This window comes from Ictalurus furcatus, chromosome 9 (genome assembly GCF_023375685.1).
Source record: "Ictalurus furcatus strain D&B chromosome 9, Billie_1.0, whole genome shotgun sequence".
NCBI lineage: Eukaryota > Metazoa > Chordata > Actinopteri > Siluriformes > Ictaluridae > Ictalurus > Ictalurus furcatus.
In genome coordinates, this window is record NC_071263.1 from 20,420,898 (window position 1) to 20,443,049 (window position 22,152).

At 44.4% G+C, this 22,152-nt stretch overlaps 1 protein-coding gene across 5 annotated transcripts in view; it reads right to left on the minus strand.

The window, feature by feature from the left end:
* Positions 1-22,152, minus strand: part of meis2a (Meis homeobox 2a) — a 69,854-nt gene that overhangs the window by 23,918 nt on the left and 23,784 nt on the right. For all 5 annotated transcript variants that reach the window (XM_053632081.1, XM_053632082.1, XM_053632080.1 and 2 more), the window contains one exon: positions 15,788-15,933. In XM_053632081.1, coding sequence (XP_053488056.1) covers positions 15,788-15,933 — 146 coding nt within the window. The remainder of the gene's footprint in view (positions 1-15,787; positions 15,934-22,152) is intronic.

Genomic DNA, 22,152 nt, shown 5'->3' on the forward strand with positions numbered 1-22,152 from the left:
AAGAAGTGCAGTCTATAAATAATTAGGCAGAGAAATGAGCAGGTTATTTTATTGCAGAGGCCAGCGCTAGCCTCCGATCGAAACAACTCTGTTAATTATGCTGCGGCCTGTTAATGGCACTGGCGCTTTGCTTTCTCCCGCAACACTCTCTGTCTGTCTCTCTCTCTCTCTCTGTCTCTCACACATGCACATACACAAACACACATGCTCATTCTCACTTACTCATTCTGTAAGTGCCTCATGGGATACACCGTTGGATCATGCAGCCCACTGCAAGTACATGTTGGGTTTTTATTTCCCAGAGTGCATATAGTGTGTGTGTGTATGTGCGCGCTCTTGTTCATGCGGGTGTGAGTGCTTGCAGTCTATCGGTTAAATTACAGAGTGCTGTGGTTGAATGTAATGGCCGTTGTAGCGCCATCCCCCCAACATCACCCCCAACATCATGTATGTACCCAGACTAATACAGTGCAATCCCCCCAAGACACACACACACACCACTCCCGAGAGCAGTGGGCTGACCATGCTTCTGATGGATGACTTCATCAGTGGAGGAACAGGCTGCAGGTCAGGGGGAGAAGGAATCCTGCCGTTTTCTTCATGCTAATGAAGCTCTGCAAATCACATGCTTTTCCCTTCTACACACACAACCCCATATCCTCCCCTACACTACACACCCTTCCTATAGCTTACCAACCCCCACCCCACCCCCCCCCCCCCCCCCCACCGTTAGTGTCTACAAAACAATGTGTTTATTATATTAACAAGCTTCGGAAGGCACCAGCAATAACATAACTTGGTTGTAATGCAGATATTACATTCTTCAATCATGCTTATTCAATAATAATAATAATAATAATAATAATAATAATAATATCTACTCAAATTTGAAAATGAGATAAATATTGACATTCCTTACATGTGAACCTTACACAGTGAAAATGTTGAACATTTGAAAAAACATAAATGAGAACAGGACTACGCTTGTTGCTTAATTATCATAAAATTGCCTTTTTTAAAATCAAGTTTTGCTGAATTTGAATAAAAACTGCAGAATCTTGTATTTACAGCTCAGCTGTAAGCGTATCCCAATAATGCATGAGCTGACACTTGGGTGTGCCATTTTGTTTACGTAATTAACTGTAAAAGAGAGCATTGTTTAAGGTAAAAGACAGCATTTTGGCAATTTGTCCTGTCTCCAGTGTGTGTGTAGGTGTGTGTGTGTGTATGTGTGTGTGGGTGTGGGTGGTGTGTGTGGTGCAAGTTAAAGAGAGGTTAGTGTTTTGTGTTTGTTTTTTTTTCTTTGGGAGTAAGCGGCTTCCTGACAACAGGGTGAAAACGGGCAAGAATGCAACAAGACTCAATGAGTCAGACTGCCAACTGAACTGCCACACCCAGCCCCTGGGAACACACACTCTCACACACACACACACACACACACACACACATAGTATGAGCTATCGCATACATACACAAAACCAGAATGTGTGTCCCAGAATTTGTATCATGATCTTTCATGGTCGTCATCCACAAATACACTTCACTGGGATTCTGCATTGTGATGGACCGCAGAGCCACAGTTAGCATGGCGCAAGCATGGTGTGGTGCCACTACACTTTCTATTTCTTTTGAAATAAAATGGTTATCTAAGGGCTTCCTGCGTACCAGAAGCCACACAGAGATGGCAGACAGCCTCTGTCTCAGTCTCTCTCTCCGTGTCTTTATTTCTTTTGCTCTCTCCGTAGCTATGGCCCTTCAACAATCACTGTCTCCACTCCTATCCTGCAATGCTGGCTCTGTGCCAGTGCCCTGTTTTGCTCAACATTGTTAATTTATGTTCACTGAAGACGTGCAAGGTTCTCCAACAACTTTGGCTATCAGTTCGCTTGCCAAGCAAACTGTTGCCTTGCAAAAAGAGCAAATCGCCTGGCATGATGGGGAGGGGTAATAGGGAGGGGTGAGTCAGCCCCTGAGGATGTCCTAGAACAGGGCTGCTGAGGGCAAACATGCATTAGGGCTAAAAAGCAATCACTCCCACACTCTTTCCCAAGGCTATCTGAGGGCAACATACACACGCACAGTGCTCAGTGCCAAGAAACACTCGGCGGACAGTTACTAGAATGTTTAGTCTTTAACTTTGGTTCATAGCAGGGGCTGCCCTCAAATCCAAAGTTATTAAGTGAACTGGGCTTCTTCCACTTTGATATTGATTTTTCACTAAAGAATCTGAAAATTAACGAGCCGTATTACTAAGAGCATGCACAAATCAGCCGCTCACAAACTGAGCATCTCATATACTCTATAGCCTCTATGCAGCCTAATCCACACTCGAGACGTTCTGTGTGTGTGTGTGTGTGTGTGTGTGTGTGTGTGTGTGTGCATGCATGTGGAGGGCGGGGTGCAGCAGTAATAGTAGGGATGAGGGAGGACCTTATGACTTGGGGACAAAAGCCCCTCTTTGTTTCTCTCGCTGCCAACTTGCGCCATGGCCTGCAGCCATAGTGATGAGGCTGTTTAATCATCAGATCAAGTTCGTGGCTTCCCTTTTCACCATGGCCGGCCAGCCCTTTCAAGGGGAGCAACCTGATCTGCATGTCCTTGCAGGGGAGAGAGGAATAAGGAGGAGGAAGAGAGGTTGAATCTGCCTCTCATTCATTCAGCCACTGGATTCGACCCATTCAACCCAATTCAGTCCTCTCTCCTAGACTCATCCTACACACTACAGGTTTAACCTAATTCATTAGAGCTAGATGTCTCACTTTGTTCAGGTAAATGCTTACTCGTGCTGCCTTACTCTCAAGACCCATCAGACCAAAACTCAGTTGCAGAAACTCTTGACAATGGGCTTATCAAAGGCTCTCATTGTTATCTTCATTCACATATCCTTTTGAAGTAGGGGCTCACGACTGTTTATTGGAGCAGTAATGGGATAACAGCTGAGGGCTGTCCATTGTCGGACACTGCGGTCAATCCCAGGCCAGGGGTGTAAAAGTGAAAGGGAGAAGCCCATGGCTCGGTCAGGAAGCATGGCAAAGTCCAGCCACTTGTCACTATTGCCTGTCATAAAGTGATTATTCATGCTTGAAGCCAAATTAGGCTAGTCTAGTGCATAAACATCAACACCAACACCAGGCCTGAGCACACATTGTAAAGTAACAAATGGAATAGATAGACCTTAGCAAAAGACACTGGCCCTGCTAAGGACTTGGCAATACAAATTACGTATTCATATATATGGTGTGTTTCACATCCCTCACTTTCTGAGAACCCTAATATTTTCTCTCTCATACATAACACATAGTGTCATAATATAATTTTGTCATTTTGTTAAGGTATCTTCCAAATGTCTCTACAATGTCAAAATGTTCTTGTATTCCTCATTATGTAGACATTTGGTCACTATGAACAGCTCAAGACATACCCAGCCCCCACCAAACACCCCCCTCCCTTGAGCAATGTCCCCTGTTCTGTTTTACCAGACTCTGTAATGACTTTATCGGTCTGGATGGCACCAATAAGCAACAGACTCGAGATTCCTCATGGCACAGGCATTAGACCATTAGGCATCTAACTACCCCCAACTACTGCTTCAGCACAATCCCAGTCTCCCCAGTTCCAAAATCCCCAAGGCTCCAAGACTTTTCTTTCATTCTTTCATATACATTGCTTGCACTACTGAAAGAAAAGGGGCTTATTGTTCACTTGTGAATACTGAAAAGAACTGGATTCTCCTATATAGCATAATTCAGTTGTTGAAAAAAAAAAAACACAACAACAACACTAATCATCCTAATCACAGAACCCAGAGTCCTTCAGTCAGCCATCCCCATGTCTGAGAGGGTCTCAGGATTGTGCAGTTGATCTCAAGGTTTACTTCTCATTGTGGCGCTGCTTTGTTTTGAGCTTGAGACTGGAATGGGGCAAGGGTCTGATCTATGACTATAGTAAAGGCTTATCTATAGACAGAAAAATGTCATGTGTTTTGTCCACAAAGCTCACTTCTAGATGTGGCACTTTTTTTGAAGTACAAAGCTAATGTGAAGGAGTATTTACATAGACAACACATCTCCTTTTTTCCGAGGAAGAGATTTGTTTAGGGAGATTAACCTAAAATAGCTAAACTTAGCATATTTCCGCTGGAACACCAGCAGGACAAACAAAAACCTTTAAGGCTAGAGCATAATGTCAAAAGAACAAGAGCAAATCTGTGATGTCAAACTCGGTTTAAGGTCAAAACTCTCAGAAGAGTAAGCCCAACATTTAGCCATTAGCTGGGAATGTGGGGCAGGCTGCAAACAGCTGCAGGGGCCACTTCCTGTAGGTTAATGATGCTAAAAGTGTAGAAGTCAAGCATGGTGTCCATTTAGCCAGCTTTGAGAGAGGACTAAACAACATCTCAGCAGAGAGACCAAACCCCTCCACTCACACACACATACTCTCATCCTTGTGAAAGCACAGACACTTGAGCCAGCAGAAACAGAAAAGAAAAACTACACATAGCTAAAGGCCACTCCATTAGCATTTGCAAGAACACTTCTTGATGACAGACAGAGTTGAACCAAACCTCAATCCTTCAGTCATACCTGTGGTATGCTGCATTTAGGAACGCCATGCGGACCTTTCAGAAATGCTCATCTTCTGTGTTAGCTTTACATCCTGCAAAAAATCCTGCAATTCTTGAGCATCCAGGCAATGTATTTGTTGTTAATTGAAGTGCCTTGGAGGCTTCGACAATCTCCATGTTTCAGAGTTGAGATGGAAGAGGAGTTTAACTGGCTCTTAGAGGCACAGGGCAGATAGAGGACTGGAGGGATTTAAGCAGTGCCATGTCAGCCTCTTTTAAGAGCATTCCAGTAGCCCCTTTAGCCTGTAGTGCTCTTCTGCACAATCCTGCCCCTAGGCCTTCTGACCCCTGACCTGGTCGGTTGGATTGGCTATAGACTCCTCGTTTGTTACTGGTTTTATCCACTGACAAAGCAGACAGGAAGCTGGCAACTGCCCAACGGCCCCATGGGAGGATGACCATCAGCTTGCTCAGCTTACCACTTATTAGAGGAAGAGAGGGGAGGGGGATGGGACTGTTGCGGGGGCTGAATCAGAAACGTGGCTGACCTTTTTTTCTTGCCGACAGTTTTTCTAACTAATGAAACGTGAAAAAAGCCTGGAAGCCACAAACGTTCCTGTCTCCCGCTAACCCGATCAGCAACGCATGTTAGCGCCTATCAGGCAGCAGTCCAGGGACCTGACAGAGAGTCTGACTCTCATCTGTGTAACGCTCCGCAAAGCACACTGAAATATCTCTCTCACACACATACAAGCTTCATAAAATCCACTTTCTTTAATTAATGATTTACATTACACTGCCCTCTGATAAAGTTAATAAACACATTTCAGCCTTAAATCTAGTAAATTTCCCAGAAATTGCAGCCTACCTCTTCCTTATACCTCATACTGAGGCATCAAAGGGAGCTCAAGTAATCCAAACATAGCCACTACTCACAAAGCTCACACGCTGTCTTAGAAGGGAAGATAAAGGGAGATTTAGAGATCCACTAAGAGCTTTTTGGAGTGACCCAAGCCACAAACAGGAGACCCTCAGCTCAGGCCTGGTGCTTCATCCACAGCAGAGAATCTAGGCCTGAGAGTGCAGAGGTCTTCTGGACTATAGCAGGTTAGGAATACAGGGGAAGGCTATTAACCTCTAGGGCTAAAATGCACTCTGATGACTCCCTGGCTCAGAAACTGTTGACAAGCATCTGTGTTCTTTTCAACAACTTATTCAGCTACCCCCATCACCACCACTGCTCCTTCCCTCATCAGGAATGTAACACAACCTCTAACTCGTAACCCAAGGCCCTTCACTACTGCATCAGTCTGATGTGAGGTGTAAGACAGCTGTTGTTGAATTTTTTAATGCACTTACATTTCACACTCCGTCACCCAGCCATTGCCTCCACTAATGTTTCACAATGCAATCAAGCAAGGGAAAGTACAGTAGACTTTGATCAGCAGTAATCAGAGTCCATACTACTATAATGGCGTAGAAAGTGCTCCAGTAATGCTTGCACTATTGATAGTGCAGCTCCATTGTGAAGGCATGAAGGCTTGCTTTCTTTTTGAAAAAAAAAAACAAAAAAAACAAGTCATTATCCAATGCCAAAGTTTGGGCAAGGCAAAAAAAATTCCCATCAGGTTTACAATAACACACTTCAAATTTACCTTCAGATTTTAGACTGTCTCAATGGCCAGGACTGGGAAGCCCATTCAATCTGCTGATTGACATTAATGTCTCAGGAAGTCATTTTTGTGAGCGAACCCTGCTGCCTTACACCAGGGCCACTATAGAGGGGAACTTTAAGTCTTTCTGACCAGTCTGGGGCCTGGGGTGGAGGTGGTTAGCATGGCTGTAGAACACAGAGGACAATGGGTCCAGTCACCCCTTGGGCAAACCAATGAGGGGGCCTGAGCCAAGAAAGCCAGGATGGAGTGCATTTGGCTGTTGTGGTTAACGACATACGGCAGACATCTTGAAGCGGCTTTGCAGATCACTCTAATTCTGGGGGCTTGAGATGGGTTCTCCACAATTCCATTACTGTCAGTGGTTACCACATCTATTATAGCAATTACAAGCAGGTTTCAACACTAGGAATGCTACGAGGAAGAATTGTTAACATCTGCAAAGCTTGTTCTATGTGTCAGAGGTTGTCTTTGCTTAAACACACATCTTTCCCACTCACAGCACGTTTCTCCAATGTCACTCCCCACATTTATTTACTTAATTCCACTCAAACTGTGCCTTAAAGAGATCCCTCTCGGTTTGAGTCCAAATAACTTAAAATGATGCGTGAAGGCTTGCCTTCCTTTTTCTCTCCATAGGCTTCATTACTTTTTAATATCTGTGCAGGAAGAGGGAAAATGGCGTGGAGATAATCAATGGTATAGAGGCAGTAGGCCATTAATCTCTCAATGGATTCCATTCTAATACACACACTTGCATGGGCAAACATGGGCTCTGTTGAATGCACATGTCTGCCTGGATGGGGGACTTAATGAAACAGCAAACTCTTGCCTTCTCAGAGGAGTTTCCTCTCAGTGAAAAATGAGTCATCCAGCATTTTCAGCGCATCACTGAGGCAAAGGAAGAGATGGAAACAACACATTGAATTCAGGGGAGACGCAAATATGCCCCATGCGAGTGAGCAGCACAATGTGAGCAGCAGGCCGGAAACAGTGGGAGAACTGGAGCAAGTCCCCATGGAGATTTTATCAAGGATCCCTAATGTGAACAAGAGTTCAGCTGATCTGGGAGTAGGACACAAAGACAGGGCAGGGAAGGAAAGGTGACCTACAGTAATGAAGCAAGGCTGAAGGACAGATAGATAGCCAGGGAAAGAGAGAGACAGGGATTTGGGGAGGGCAGAGAAAGCGGGGAAAGGGAAAATGGGGGAGAGATAGCGCAAGAGAGGGAAAGAGGATATGAGAGGCAGGATATGAGAAAGATTGAGAGACTGACAGTGACAGAGAGGCAGAAAAAAGAAAAGCCCACCACCTGGGTCTGTTGTGGAGTAGGTGAGGTGTGTTTTCATACAGAGATTTGTACATAGTGACCTTCACTCAGGGTGTGCTGTAACTGGAGCTAACTGCTGCTTCTCTGAGACCTCATCTCAATGTGCTAAGCAGGCACCTGAAGACAGGATTAGCCACTATGACCCATCCACAAAGGTAACAGAGATGTACCTGGGTGGAATTAAACCTCATAGCAAATTTAACACACAATGAAACATCCAGGGGCATAAGGTTCGGGCACACTAGAGGTGAAAAACTAAGATGAATGTCTGGGAGAAAAAGAGCAGTGGAAGACATTTTGAAGATATCTAGAGAAGCTGGTGGGCGGCCTGGCAACCACCAACACAGGGACAACAAGCAGATGATTGTAGGAATAAGCAGGGTGAAGTTTGATATGTTTTTCATGTAGCTTGGGGGGCGACAGACACAATGCAGCATGCCTAAGAGGATTGCAGGCAGGGATAGAACACGCTGTAGCCCTGAGGTGGCAGAGATTTTGTGCCTGTGTGGAAATCACTGCTGTCACTATGTGTATGATTCACCCCTGCCAGTGCACTCTGCTGTGACGAATGAGCTGCACTTCATTTGCTGGTGATTATGCGGGTTGCTGGCCCTCTAAACCCCTTTGAACTTGTAATTGCTGCTGGTTTTAAATAATGAACATTTAGGGGCATTCGTAAAAGTGTGGATAATTATAGGTTTCCCCCCTTTTCTTGTGCTTCTTGGAAGAAGAGGAGGAAGAGGAGGAGAAGCAGGGAGGTGGTTCTGGCTGCAAAAGCGTGCCACATCGCGCCAGGCCTCTTTATCTTAATCAATGTAGCAGCTTGGTTTGTGAGCTTTAGAGCAAGCTTTTGTGTGTGAACCTTGGAATCCCTGGGGATATAGGGACTAGCACACAATGATCAATATTCGCACAAGATTCACATCTGGAGCCAAAGCTTGCTGTAGTTAGATTTGCATTTACCCTTTTTTGTGCCATGTTCCTTGTACCCTACATGCGATTCCTTTTGATAATGGGCAGCCTGTGATATGTGCTTCTCTGTGTAGCCAAGGATGCTTCCACGAATTACAAGTACCATGGAAGGTGTGGTATGCACTTGCCAATAGCGGTACTTGTGAGTACCAGTGCCAAAACATCACATGGATTCTCAGGTATTCAGGCAGGGTAATGCCATGTGGTGCAGGGGGTGTGGGCACATTTTGGGCGGCAGCTTCAAAAATTGTGGGTGGGGAAACATTAGAGATGCAAATGCCACGAGGTGTGGAATTTTTTTTTTTTTTTTTGCCTTGGCTAATTAAGCATCCACACCAGCATGCAAGCTCACTTTCCATTAAGTTAAAATGAAAGGAAATGTTAAATAGAATGTTTTTAGCAAACAAATCAGAATATCATATGAAATATTATGTTTGGTGGATTTGAAATAGGTCAGTCATTACAAGCTATAGGAAACTGTGTATTCCCGTAATAGCCACCGAAAGTCGAAAAATGCCAGTAAAGTTTACAAAACATTGTTATATTACATAAACGCTGAAACTTTGCTTCCCTAGTTTGTACAGTCAGTTGTAGATTTTTCTTACCATGGCTGTTATAAGTGCTACTGTGGCGGTTTATAACATGACAATAGCTTCCCACGATGACTAAAAACTCAATTTATTTGAAAACTCTACTAGCTAAGCTGGCTAAGCTTATCTTACTAGCTAAGCTAAGTTAGTCAGATGACTAATACTACCAAAATGGTACCCAACACTGTGACTTCACATTCTCAGTGGTAATCAGCAAAAGCCAAAACAACAACAGCAAAGAAAGAGGGTTGAAAACTAACAACACAAAATGGCAGCAGTAGGTTTTGGGGGTCCCATGGCAAACCAAACAGACAAACTGAGACGGTTTTTGATTACAATCCCACTCCCCTTTCGCAACACCCCCTCTTTGCTTCTTTTTTGCCTGCTTTTTTCTTTGCTTCTTTTTTGCCTGCTTTTTGCTATTTCCATGTTTGTGCTGTTTCTTTTCCCCATGCATTTCCCTTCTCCTGGTGTGAGCTGAATATCAAAGGAGCTGTATAGAGGCCTGCAGCACATAAAGCCATCTCCCAGGACCCTCCTCAGATCCAGAGCCACCATGCTGATTAATGCCACAGCCTGCTCGTGACCTGCCAGGGTCCAGCCCTGCTAACACCTCTGGCACTGACTGGTGGAACAGAGCGGGACTAGGGGAGAGGAAGGAGGTTTTAAACTCCACCATGTTCCCCATTTAGCCATGAGGGAGAAATCCACATTTTAAAAAATGGCATGGTAAAGAACATACGCATCTGGCCCCTGAAGTCTTCAGTCAGCTTTAGCTTTTTACACACGAGTGTTTATCTCGTCTTGCCCCCACGGCCCATTACATCACTGTGGTGTTTGGAGAAGTAGAGGGCCAGGTCTTTTTCATAGTGTGCACACTAGTGTTATTGCTGTGGATGGTTGACTGAGGGTTGAACGTTTGGGGCCTCCTGCTGCTGAAGCGTGGGCTGTAGGAGGAGTCTCTTTTGGGGTCTGGAGTTTATAAATCTGACTGCAATGCTCTGCATGCTCTCTGCTCCGTTTGGCTTCTCTTCAGGTCAGAGGAGGTGCAGTCACCTCTGAATGCCAAATCGCCCATCTATGCGGCCCCTGTGGCACGCTTCACTAGCCAAGCATGGCAAAAAGAAAAACTAGCGCTGCTGCATTCTAACATCCAGCACTATCATCTGGGAGTGAAGCATTGAGAGTTTAAACACATTGGGTTATTCTCTGCTTAGCTACTGGGCTGAAATCTGTGAAACCTCAATCACACTGTGAACAGCTTCTATCCTCTAGTGAAACCTCTCATTTTTGCTCATTCATTAAAAAAGGACCAGAAAGAGTGGAGAAATTACAGAGAGCAAAGTAACTACCAGCTGCAAATTACACATGCAAATACATTGAAACATAACCTGCTCTCTTACAGCAAGAAAAAAAAATGTGTACATATATAAAGAAAAAAAATCTAATAATTCCACACATTCCAATGAGTCTCAGACATGAGGAACTAGTCATTTTGTTTCACTCTCTTCTCTTAACTACACTTAGGGATGTTTTAGCATGTTAGAGTCCCACAGAGGCATCAACCCTTTAAAGAGAGACTATGACAGCAGGATTAGAATGCAAAGTCAACAGATTTGATCTTTTAGTGAGAAACAATTCCTCTGCAACGCCTCTCCTCTAATGCTGTTGTAACACTTGGAGCTGCTGGAGGCTTATGATAGGTGTACTGTAAACAAGGCTTTGTCACTGAGACACACAGAGCCAGGAATTAACATTAAGGCTGTTGACACGGAATGCAGAGATTGGTGTGGCTTTTCTTATAATTATAGAGTCCACAGAAGACCTAGAATCTTGATAATGTTTTAAAACTCAGTTTTCTTTTCACGTGTAATGAAATTAATATCCTCTCTTGTTTAAAGCCAAAAACGACAGACAGCACATGTCTAAAAAACAAATGTTTTCCATAATTCATACTGCATGTGCAAAGCCCATGTTTTGATTGTCATGGCTCTTCAATTCATAAAAGAGCGTGTGTTTAACAGTCAGACAAGTCATGGCCCCCCAGGTTTATGGCTCTATGTGAGAACAAGAGAATCAGAGAACAGATGGCAGACAGGGATGACTTGCATCATCGTTATGGGTCTATTGAGCAGTCCGCACTAGAACACACTTTCTGACAAAAGCACAGGCCACAGCTGCCCCTTTGGTAATTACTCCTACTTCAGCAACTTCAAAAACACAGCTACACTGCAACCCCTGCTGACAATTAGTTTTTCTCATAAGCAACCCATAAACACATATATGTATATAATTAGGATTCCTGGTAGAATGCCACAAACATAAACAGCCACATGGATGTGCATACACACATGCACGCACACACACACACACACGCGCGCAACTTTGGCGCTGAACCAAACTGTTGCCTGGGTTGCACTGGTGACTGGAGAGCTGACTTCTGGGTTTGGGAGCAAACGAGCACATGACAGATTAGTGTGTGGGCCTCCTTGAGCCCCTGCACCCCTCTGACCCCATGGCACCCCAATGGCCACCTCACCCCACCTCTAGCTGAACACAAAACAAGCACTAACCAGGCTCTAAATGAAATCGCGTCTTGTGAATGGCCAAAGTATTAGCTCTCACAGCACGGCTGCATTGACATGTTGAAACAAACGTGATGAAGGAGGAATGTGCTCGTTTAAAAGTGGAAAGGAATAGAACATCCATGTAAGTGTTTGTGCATGTGTACGTGCATGTGTGTATCTGCACATGCACCCAATCTTTCAAAATGTTAGCAGATGTGCTGCAGCAGCTTAACATCAGAAAGATAGAACTATACATCTGGATTAGGAATATTTAGAAAGGCAGGGAAAGAACATAACTGGTTAGTTTGCTACTGTCCTCTGGGACAAACATTCTTAGCAGACCTGGACACGTGCATTATTGGCTTAACCTGTTTATTTGTTTATCGGTTCATTTTCCAAAGGGTTTTAAAATCACGTCTCTAAGGGAGTGACCTGGAGGTGACACTGGGTTACTATGGTAATTACTGTTCCTTAGGGGGCTGTGAATGCTGTAGCCCTGTGTGTCCATGATCAGGTAATAGTGAGATTAATGTCCTCATGGATGTTTTTTTAAAACCCATTTTAACAACAGCATACTAACCAACAAACTTCCCAAAACTATAGTTTGTAAAATGTATTCTAATAATCTATGTCTAAAAACTCATGTTGAAACAATCAATAATTCATTCTCAAATAGCCTTTCAGTATAGATCAGTGGCTGCTATGAACCCTCACACCATAAGATGGAAGTTACAGGCTGAAAATGAACCTTATAACATAAGCCCATATAAAGACGTGCTAATGTGCTATTAGGTTCTCCCACAGACCTCCAAAATGGTCATGGGATCTATCACATCTCTTTCAGTGACCCCAGGGGAGCAATACACCTGGCTTTTCAGCTTAGCAGCACTTCCCAATCAGGCCAGTCAGGAGGCAGAATGGCACAGAACCTGAGAGGCTTGATCTCAGAGAAAGACTGAGAAAGAGAGCATGCTACCATTCCACCATCTGACCAACTCTAGACACGACCCTTGTAGAAACCCACTCAGCCTTGTTCCTAGCCTGCTCAAAGGGGCCTATTTATATTCACTGGTGTTTGAAGGTTTACGTTAGTGAAAAGACAGGCCAGGCCTGGAGTGGTATCTTTGTATCTGAGTGCTTCCTGTTTTTATTGCAAGGCCGACCCTTGTCTTTGCAGGGGCGCGAGGGCTGCTCTAGAGGAGGGAGGATGGGGGCACCAACAAGCTGAGAGAATTGAGAATGTAATTTTCTGCTACAAAGTGCCCTCACACTTTTTGTCAAATCTAGTAGACATTCCTTATTGCATATCCTCTTCTTTCCCAAAGTCTTCCTTTCTTCTAACACGTAAAACCTAGCAGTGGAATCTTCCCTGCTGAGAAGTTTACCTTCGTGATAACATAAGCTTGCTGCACTATGAGAAAGCTTATAGCAACACACTGGGATTTCCCCTTTCCTAATGGTACTGGAAAACATCCAGAAAAGCTGGGAGAAAAGACAGACAGCCACTGAGTGTGCAAGGCCAGTTTACACCAACTGATCTCTGCTCCAGTCTGCTAAAAGATGCTGGTTTGTGTGCTACTGCATGTTGTATGAGAGTGCATTAAACTAACACAAACACATTTCGGTCTTGCATTCTTCATAGAGGATGGTGTGGGACCAGGCATCTTTCCCATCCCCTAGGAAGCTGTTGGTGGGTGCCAATTGAAGCGGTCCTTTTAAGCAAAGACAATTGTAATGGCGAAAAGCTCAGTGAGATTTCTCCCATGAAAGTGTGGGGTCAAAGTGTGCAGGGGAGGCAGGAGAGGGGAGGGCCATCGATTTTGTTATACTGAATCCAAAAGCCAACAATTGTTACTGTTGGCCTGTGTTGTTTTTCCGCACACGGGCAGGGGGGCTGTCCTTTTGAGCTTTTCAGAAAAGGTGACAATGGCTGGATGTTGAGAACATATGTAGAGAGACCCCTGGAGCTCATGGAAGAGTAGCTCCATGCTGGCCTGAGCATTTGAGAAAATACAACCCTACTCCTTTCATTCTGCCCTCTCTAATGAATGCCTGAATGCCAGAATGCCCCAATAGGCCATTCAGGGGCCAAGGTCCCCAAGAATTCTCTCTAGCACAAACGCATCCTGAAATAGGAAATACATTTGCTTAACAAATTAAAGTAAAAAGTAAAAGAGTTGGATGTGCTAGTGTGTGGTATGCGTATGTGTGTGTGACCAAGTAAGGAATTGTATAGAGGCTGTAGTGAGTAGTAGAGGATAATTCAATTAGGTCTTTTTTTTTTCCACAGGAAAAAACTATAAAGGTAGGTTAAAAGGAAAGGATTATTGCTTGTACAAGTCCAACCAGGGGTTTTCACAAAAGAATCCAAAAAAGATGGGAGAAAACATGTAAGAAGCAAGAGAGCTACCAAAGGAAGAGGAAAATGGGGTCTTGAAAGCTGTACTTCCATGAATTAAAAAAAAATACTCAGAGGCTTAATCTATCGGGCTTTATTCTCTCTCTCCCTTTCTTCTTTTTGTCTCTCTCTCTCCCTCTTCTCATTCACTATTTTAAAACAATTCTAAAGAAAATTGGTGGAAAAGGCTGTATAGCTCTCCATGAATCAGCATTCATTTTGCAGTGCAATCGCAGTAGCTAAGAGAAGCCTACAATAGGCATTCCTTGAGTCGCCAGGAAAGACGCCTAATGATCCCTCAATAAAGCAAGAAATTTCTGCCTGGTGTGAGCCAAGTAAATTAACCAGGAGGCGTGTGTATAAAAAAAAAAAAAAAAAACACCGTGGTAGGTGGCTCAAAGGAGGCCTCTAAATTTTTCTTCCCACTCGTCAACCAACGTCAAGCTTGAAGAAGCTAGAGAGCGAATAAAGAAAAAGTAACGCCTGTGATGTTATCTCTCCCTAACACTCATTCTCAAATGAAACATGTTTTACTGATTTGCTGAAAATTTCCAGCGGAGGAGATGTAGCCATGAACAGCTGTGAAGTCATTTTGATAATGATGGGAATAATAAGCACATGGCAAGGTTCAGGGCTCGGCTGTTGAAGCTTCACTGCTCCTGAATAGGGAAAGTGATTAAACAGCTCATGATTATCCCTGACCAATATGTAATGGATTTACAGGCCTTTCAATTAGGCTGCATTTGCAGGACCTCGTTATTTGGGCTTTGCTTAGGTAATCAGGGCTGGGGTTAACGCTTCTGCATTGGGGGTGCTACAGCCAGCATGGCCACAAAGGGCATGTGACTTTGTGACGCATACAGATCACAGGGCATAAGGCCACTGTCTTCATATGCACACACAGACAAACTGACAGACACACATGGCTCAACTTCCTGCATAGCCCCTTATGTAGCTACGTGCTCAGGAACAGAGTTGCATGTAACCTGACCTTCTGGGTCCAGATCAATACAGCTTCTAGTCTCCGATCATGTCCTGACATCAGAGAGGGCAACGGAACATGACCGCCTCTGGCCCCTCACTCACCCCCACCAGCCTGGCCCCCTCTGGCCTGCTCTTACCCAGCTTACCCAGGCAACCCACACACAAAGACACACCAAACACCAGTCAGGATCTCATATGCCCTCCTTAATCACAGCACACAATTTCTATAATGCATCCTTTAAATATTTAAGTGTGATTCCTGCACTGAGCAGTGTGACAGAAATGTATAGTAAAGATGAATAAACAAAGGGTTGTTTAATTCTTTACTAATAATAACTATAATGAGTATTTCGTTCTTGTCAGCCACAGATTTTGGAGTGAAAGGTAATGAGATACTAGAAAATTGTTGTGGTTTTAGGAAGCCTCTTTGTGGTTGAAGGGGAAGAATGTGAAGAGTGTTGCACAAGCTCAGGCTACATGTCTTAGTGGTTTAAGTCCATTTTCAACAGGGGAAAGCAAGCAGCTGATTGGGTTGACCTCAGTAAAATACCAATATAAATCAATGTAAATGTAAGTCAATCTGACTTTGATTTGTGCGCATTCAGGTGAGTATACAGACATTCTGTTTATGAATGTGGTCTGTGTGTATTATTGGAAGTGTGTTATCATGTATAAGGGTGCAAAAGAAAGCAAGTAAAAGTACACTTACTGTGAGGTGCTGGAAGAGCCATGCTCGCATGATGTTGGTAGCCACCTTGGGGAAGATGCCACGTTTTTTCTGCCGCTTTTTATCTTTGTCTGGGTCATCATCGTCACCTGTACCAGGCGAGGCCACGCTGTTGTCTAAGCCGTCTCCTGGTCAAAATGAGAGCTCTTTAGAAACGGAACATAATCTCCTACAGCCTCATGTACTTTTTGTAATGTAACCTCAATCATGGATGGGAGGTTACTGGATCTGATTTTTGCTTCGATCGAAATAAAATCCTGAACCGTCAACAGAACAATTAAACAGAAGGCAAGAAAAGGATTTTAAAAGCTGCTGTTCCAAGACTGGAGCTCATGCCATTAATTAGGATATATTTGCATGCGTCAAACATACTTATAAACATTATACATAAACTTATAAAGTTAACACTGATACAAATACCAACAAAATGAACAGCGGACGTGAGTGTTGTTTTTTAGGAATAGTTAAGGAATAGTAAGTGGGAAGTGCACAGTAGTGTTTCATTGTTGCACTTGGACGCACATAATAGAGTGTAGTCCATCTCCCCTTGGTCCCTCCCCCTCCCACCCGCTCATTTGCATGATAGGGGCATGGAAGCTTTGTGCAGCATTAATGCCCGTCAGCGTTTGATTTGGGCAGGAAACATGCGCATATCAAGGCAGGCTGGCTTCCTTTAAACCCAAGTTCTAATCCCAAGCCCTCGCCTTCTTCCTGCTCCTCTGCACCATTAGCTGTGCATTAGCAAAAATGATTTACTTTTAGCAGCCGTGGTTATTTTTTCTTGCCCTCGGGCAAAAATGCCTTGAAAGCCTTCCTTGAGGGCATCTAAATTATGTATCTGTAAAACTTCTCCACTAAGGCATTGCAGGACCCCGACATTCTCCAAATCCAGACTTGTATGTCTTCCTGTTTTTGGGGAAACATCAATCACATGCACCTACACAAGCCATAATCTCACATAAATATTTGAAGTAATAACATTAAACAGGAGGAAAGAAAAATGATCCGACTGGAGGAGTAATCACATGCAAAATACATGAAGAATACAAGGACAGTGCAGACGTCCCCCTTCTCTACATCTTTTCCCCCTCTACTTTTTCACTCTCTTTCCCCTTTACTTCTTTACCGAGTGCTGTGTCCCTTTCATATCATTAGTGCAAAGGCACACATAAGAGTGAAACAGAGGGCATGCGGTGACTCTGCTCTCTGCCCGGACTTATAGAAACTGCCACTGCAGACCCACACATGTGGGAATAGTGGACAGGGTCTGTGAGCGTTGTAACTGTAGAATGGGCATTCATTAGCAGCAAATGCCATAAATCCCAGGCTAAGTAAAAGCCCTTGTTCAGGAAAGCCTAAAACAATAAACTGGAGCCAAGCCGTAGCCTCAGCCTGACCGTGTGTGGCTTCCTGAGAAATGCGACCCAGACGGCGTGCTAATTCTCCAGTTTGCTCTCCACTTCAATAATAATAACATCACCCAAGGAGGGGAGAAGCTTGTGTGTGTGTGTGTGTGTGTTGGTGGGTGGGTGTGTGGAAGGGTTGAGGGGGGGTTTACACGTGTCGTTTTTGGGTGTAGCAGTACAAACTTGTGTTGTTGTTGTGGTGTCATAAGCTGCGCCTGCTGTTGGCCACACGGCCACTTCGGTAGAGTCCAGACGCAGAGAGACTGAGTGGCCCTGGCCAAAAGGACGGCAGATTAATTTTATTGACGTTTCCATTTTCACTGCAACGCGATAGCCTCCCCCTCACCGGGGCCGGGCCAACCCATGCGTATTTACAGACTGACCTGTCACTTCATTACCCTCCAGCTCTGGCCGCTCCAGTAGGCTCAGCCTGCCTCCCCAGCAGGGTGAAATCAGACTCCCAGGCTTTCAGCAACTCTCTATCTCCCTCACATACACACACACACATGCATGCATGCATGCTTGTGCTCCTACACTGTACACAATGTGAGCGGCCTGCTTCTCAGCTACAGCTATAAGTATAAGTGGACACAAGTTTATGTTTGCATGTAGTCCGGGTAATACAAATGTGTGAACCAAGAAGGAAGGAATGAAGGGAATGAAAAAAAGAAGAAGGAAAGAAAGAAAGAAAGAAAGAAAGAAAGAAAGGAGGACAAACTTGCACACCCTCATTACATCTAAAGGCGAGTTGGTGATTTACATCCGCCCCCACTCCTTTCTTATGAGCCAGAGAAGAAGTGCTGCAGGGCAAATTGTCCCAAACACTAATGGCTTCTGACTGTTCCCTGGCAACTCTGGCATTTTAACCTGTGTGGATGTGCAATCTGCTAAAAAAGAGAGACAGAGAGAGAGGGAGAGAGTGGAAAAAAGGGAAGGGGAAGCATCCCATCATCTGCCTGTGTGACACAGATGGGGATGGCTATTAGGAGGCAGGCGAAAGGCCTCAGGGAGGAGAGGTGCTGGAGTGTAGCCCCAGGCACTTGTGGAAAAGCAATGCCCTTGAAGGATGAAAAAAGCCAGGCCCTATTGCCCTCCTTCTTTATTCCCTCTTTCTCCTCACTCCATCCCTCTTTGTGTCATCCCAACAAAATGTGTCCCTGATGTAAGCATGCATGCATGGACAGTAAAGCTGATCCTATAACACAATTAACACAATTTCCAAACAAATCGGTGAAGTCATCACTAAAGCCTGATTATTACACTTTTACCCCCATATTTATGCCTCACTAAAAGTCTAGGATGTCAGTAAATGTTATGTTCTCACATTAACAGAATTTTAGGAGATTTTGTCGCTGATGTTGTCTGCTTGTGGACATACAAGCAGACATGTGGCCAGTGATGTGTGACCTGAATTCTAAGAGAAGTGTATAGAGACTGTTTGCCTGCAGGATGCTACAAATAAGTCCTGCGGATATAAATGTGTTGGCTACATGGCTAGGGGGCATGGTATGTTCCAAGGTTAGTGCTCAGAGATGACGCTAAGGGTGCTGTACACTGAAGCTTTTAAAGGCAAACTGCCATGGAACACTCTGGGTCATGTCATGCAAATATGTCAAAAATGATTTGCTTCCAAATTCAAACAACATGTAAAAGTAGTTTTTTACTTTTTGAAAGATGAAAGTTTGAGTTTTAAGTCAACAATGTTTTGGCACTAGGTATGGATGGTAAAACTTCTTCATGCTATCGACATGCTGTGTATCTAGCTCATATTCTCAAAGGCCAAGCTTTGTCCTCACAGTGTGACTTAGCAGTGGATTTGCGTTTCGCTTGGCTTGGGCATTTGTTTCAGGGTAATGGAGCATAAATGTGGAGGCAGTGCCTTCCAGAGGCTGTGCTTAAAGTGACTAATTTAGGACCCACTAGAGTTAAAGCTTCCCCCCACCCACTGGATTATGCTGCTCAGCCATGTTCATGAAGACTCCGCCATATTCAGCAGGAAATCACAAGGATATTGCATGATGCCTCACCGTCAGTGTTTAAACAGGAAAGCAGAGGGGTGCATGCTAGAGAGCAGTGACCCACGCCATAGTGCTCACCCTCAAGCCCTCAAAGGCAGAGGGAACAACGCAGGCCCTGTCTTGTTACGCCATCTCCTCACCTCAGCCTGCAGCACTGCCCCTACAGCTCCCTCCTCCCTTTGGTCGATTCTTCTTCAAGGCTCCCTTTCCGAGAAAGGGAGGGAAAAAAATGGGATTTTAAGCCTCCTTTTCCCTCCTTTTCTCCTGAACCTTTCAGTCGGCATAAGCAGCATTTAGCACATTCAAGAGCCCAAATGGCTGCCAATGTGGGCTGTAGCAGGGGCTCTGCTTTCTTTGTCAGTTGTCCCCCCTCCTCTTTTTTTTATTTACTCAGGATTCACGCAGGGACCCTCGCCTGCACCCGGGCCACATGGTCCTGACACAGAGCACTTCCATTCACACTCTAGTAGGCCTCATCACACAGGCACACACTCACAAAACACACACTCGTCCACTGCTGTATCGGCAGTTTAGCACTCTCTAAAGGCTGGATTTGACTGTGCTCGCTGGTTCAGGTCATAGTTCAGAACAGCTCAGGTGAAGAGAATACAGAGTGCAGGATAGGATCATCCCAGAGGACCGGCAATAGCAATTATTTCACGAGCAGCAGTGTGCATGCTAGCCTGTAAAACAACAGCTTGGTAAACACTGCACTGTGCTAACAAATTAGGAGTGAGACACTGCAAGTCATTAGCAGCTCTGTGAAACTTTTTTTTTTTTTCCCTCCACACAGGCAATTCAGTGTAACACCGCCCCCCTCCCCCTTCCCCCCATCTCAAACTTGTCTTGCCTTCACACAGCTGCATCCTCTCTCAGCGTTAATCTCTATCTGTGTATTGTTTTTTTTCAACTGCAGCACTAATTTGTGGTTGTTTGTGCTGAAGAACACATAGTTAGGCCTCCTCGTAAATGAAGTGGAATAAGAGGTTTAATGAGATGTCTTTTTGCACTGGGAGGATGCAGTGTGTTCGAGGGGACTGGAGCACACACACATACCAGAGGCCCCCCAGCCCTGCCATCAGAAAGATAGCTTTCGAACATCCCAGGAATGCTGTAGATAACTATCACCTCTCTACTGAGGCACTGCCCTGACATTGCAGTACAGAATATCACAAACCCAGGACAAGACGAAAAGCTGAGCCAGTGTAGCTCATGGTCACATTTGTGCCTACCTTTTCACCATATTAATCCCTCCTACCTTTCTTTAAACGTCCCAATAGGGAGAAAGAATAAGAGAGAGTAAGAAGGAATAGGAAAAGTAGTGTCCTTCTCGCTGTCAGTTCAAAGTGATACTCATCTGCCAATAACCCTGATGTTTGGGGAAGCCCAGCTATGTATATTATCAAAGGCTCTGGGCTGGATAATTACAAGTGTAATTAACCTGCTACCTGTAACAACAATTATCTAATTACATCATAAATAGGGCCTTTGAGAGGCCCACAATGGCTGCTCCCGGCCTCTGATTGCGCCCCTGATTTTCCATTTCCCCCCTCTTCCCCTCCCTTCTGCCACTCATTAGCCTGTTAATCACTCAGCACTGCTGATAATTTCATAAGTCACAAAACCTTTCATTTGGATCAGTGCTGTGTGCGTGCCTAAATTGCCAGCCTCTGAGTGCAAAAGTCCTCACAACTGCCACAAGGGTTCAGCAAGGAAACTAAAATGACACTAAATGTTTTATTTTAAGATGCCACAAATGATCTGTACTGACTGAGAGAGCAAATATGTGCATGCAGTGGATGCACTGTCGCCTTGAGCAGTACTGTTTAAGGCGCTGAGAAGTGTCTGTGGAAAGGAGGGGGTGCATCTACATCCCAATGAAACAGGAAAGTTCATTTAGATGAGTCAAAAAAAAAAAAGACAAAGAAATGCAATAAAGATGTGTGAGAGGGAGACACTGAGAAACAATCAGGCTGTTGCAGATGTCAGGCTCCAATTTTCATGAATTGTAAAGGGATAAATTGCTGAGGATGAGAGAGCAACACCCCCACCTCCTCTCACACTCCTTTTGGGGAGAACTAAAAGGCGCTGTGATGCCCATGACTGCCTCTCGCTCCAGAGACAGGGATCAGAGCCTAATGAAGGGCCTTGGGTCTAGACCAAAGATTTCACACTCACTGACTCTCTGACAACTCCACCCCGTTCTCCATTCCCTAAACCAAGCACACAGCCCAAGCTCTTCCTCCCTGTTTTTTTCTAAATCAAATTGTACTAATTGGTCCCAGAGGTTATCGAGGTGCACCCAGCCTCTCAGCTCTCTCTCTCCATCTCTATCTTTCTGTCCCTGTACACTTTGATAGCTGCATTATTATGGAAAACAAATAACGACTGAGCCTGCATGCCTGATTGCCTGTGTCTCGGGCTCTTACTATTGGTGGAGGCGGAGACCTGCGGAGCAGAGCAGTTTCACACTGCAGTAATTAAAGTGTTAATTACGGCAATAATTAGCAGAGCAAATTACATAAATTCTCACCAAAACAGGATTCATATGCTGTGCAAATGATAAGGGGAAAACTGTGAAAAACACCAAGAGCCAAGACAGCGAGAGAGCAAGAGAGAGTGTGATTTGAAAGAAAACAGAGGCGGAGAGAAGAGAAGTGTGGATTTGGCTGCTAACGGCAATATGGCTTTATTAATTCCTGGTAAGGGAATATCAAAGTCCTCTTCAGAAAAGAGAGAGAAGCTGCAGAGAGAGAGAGAGAGAGAGAGAGAGAAAGAGAGAGAGACTCCCTCATTCCAGTGCTAACACTCAGATTTAACACATCCCTCCAGCAGATAATATTGTTTATAGTGATTCTTTACCCTCAATTACACTTCAAACTAAAACAAATACATAATAAATGTTGTGGTTTTTAAAAGAGAA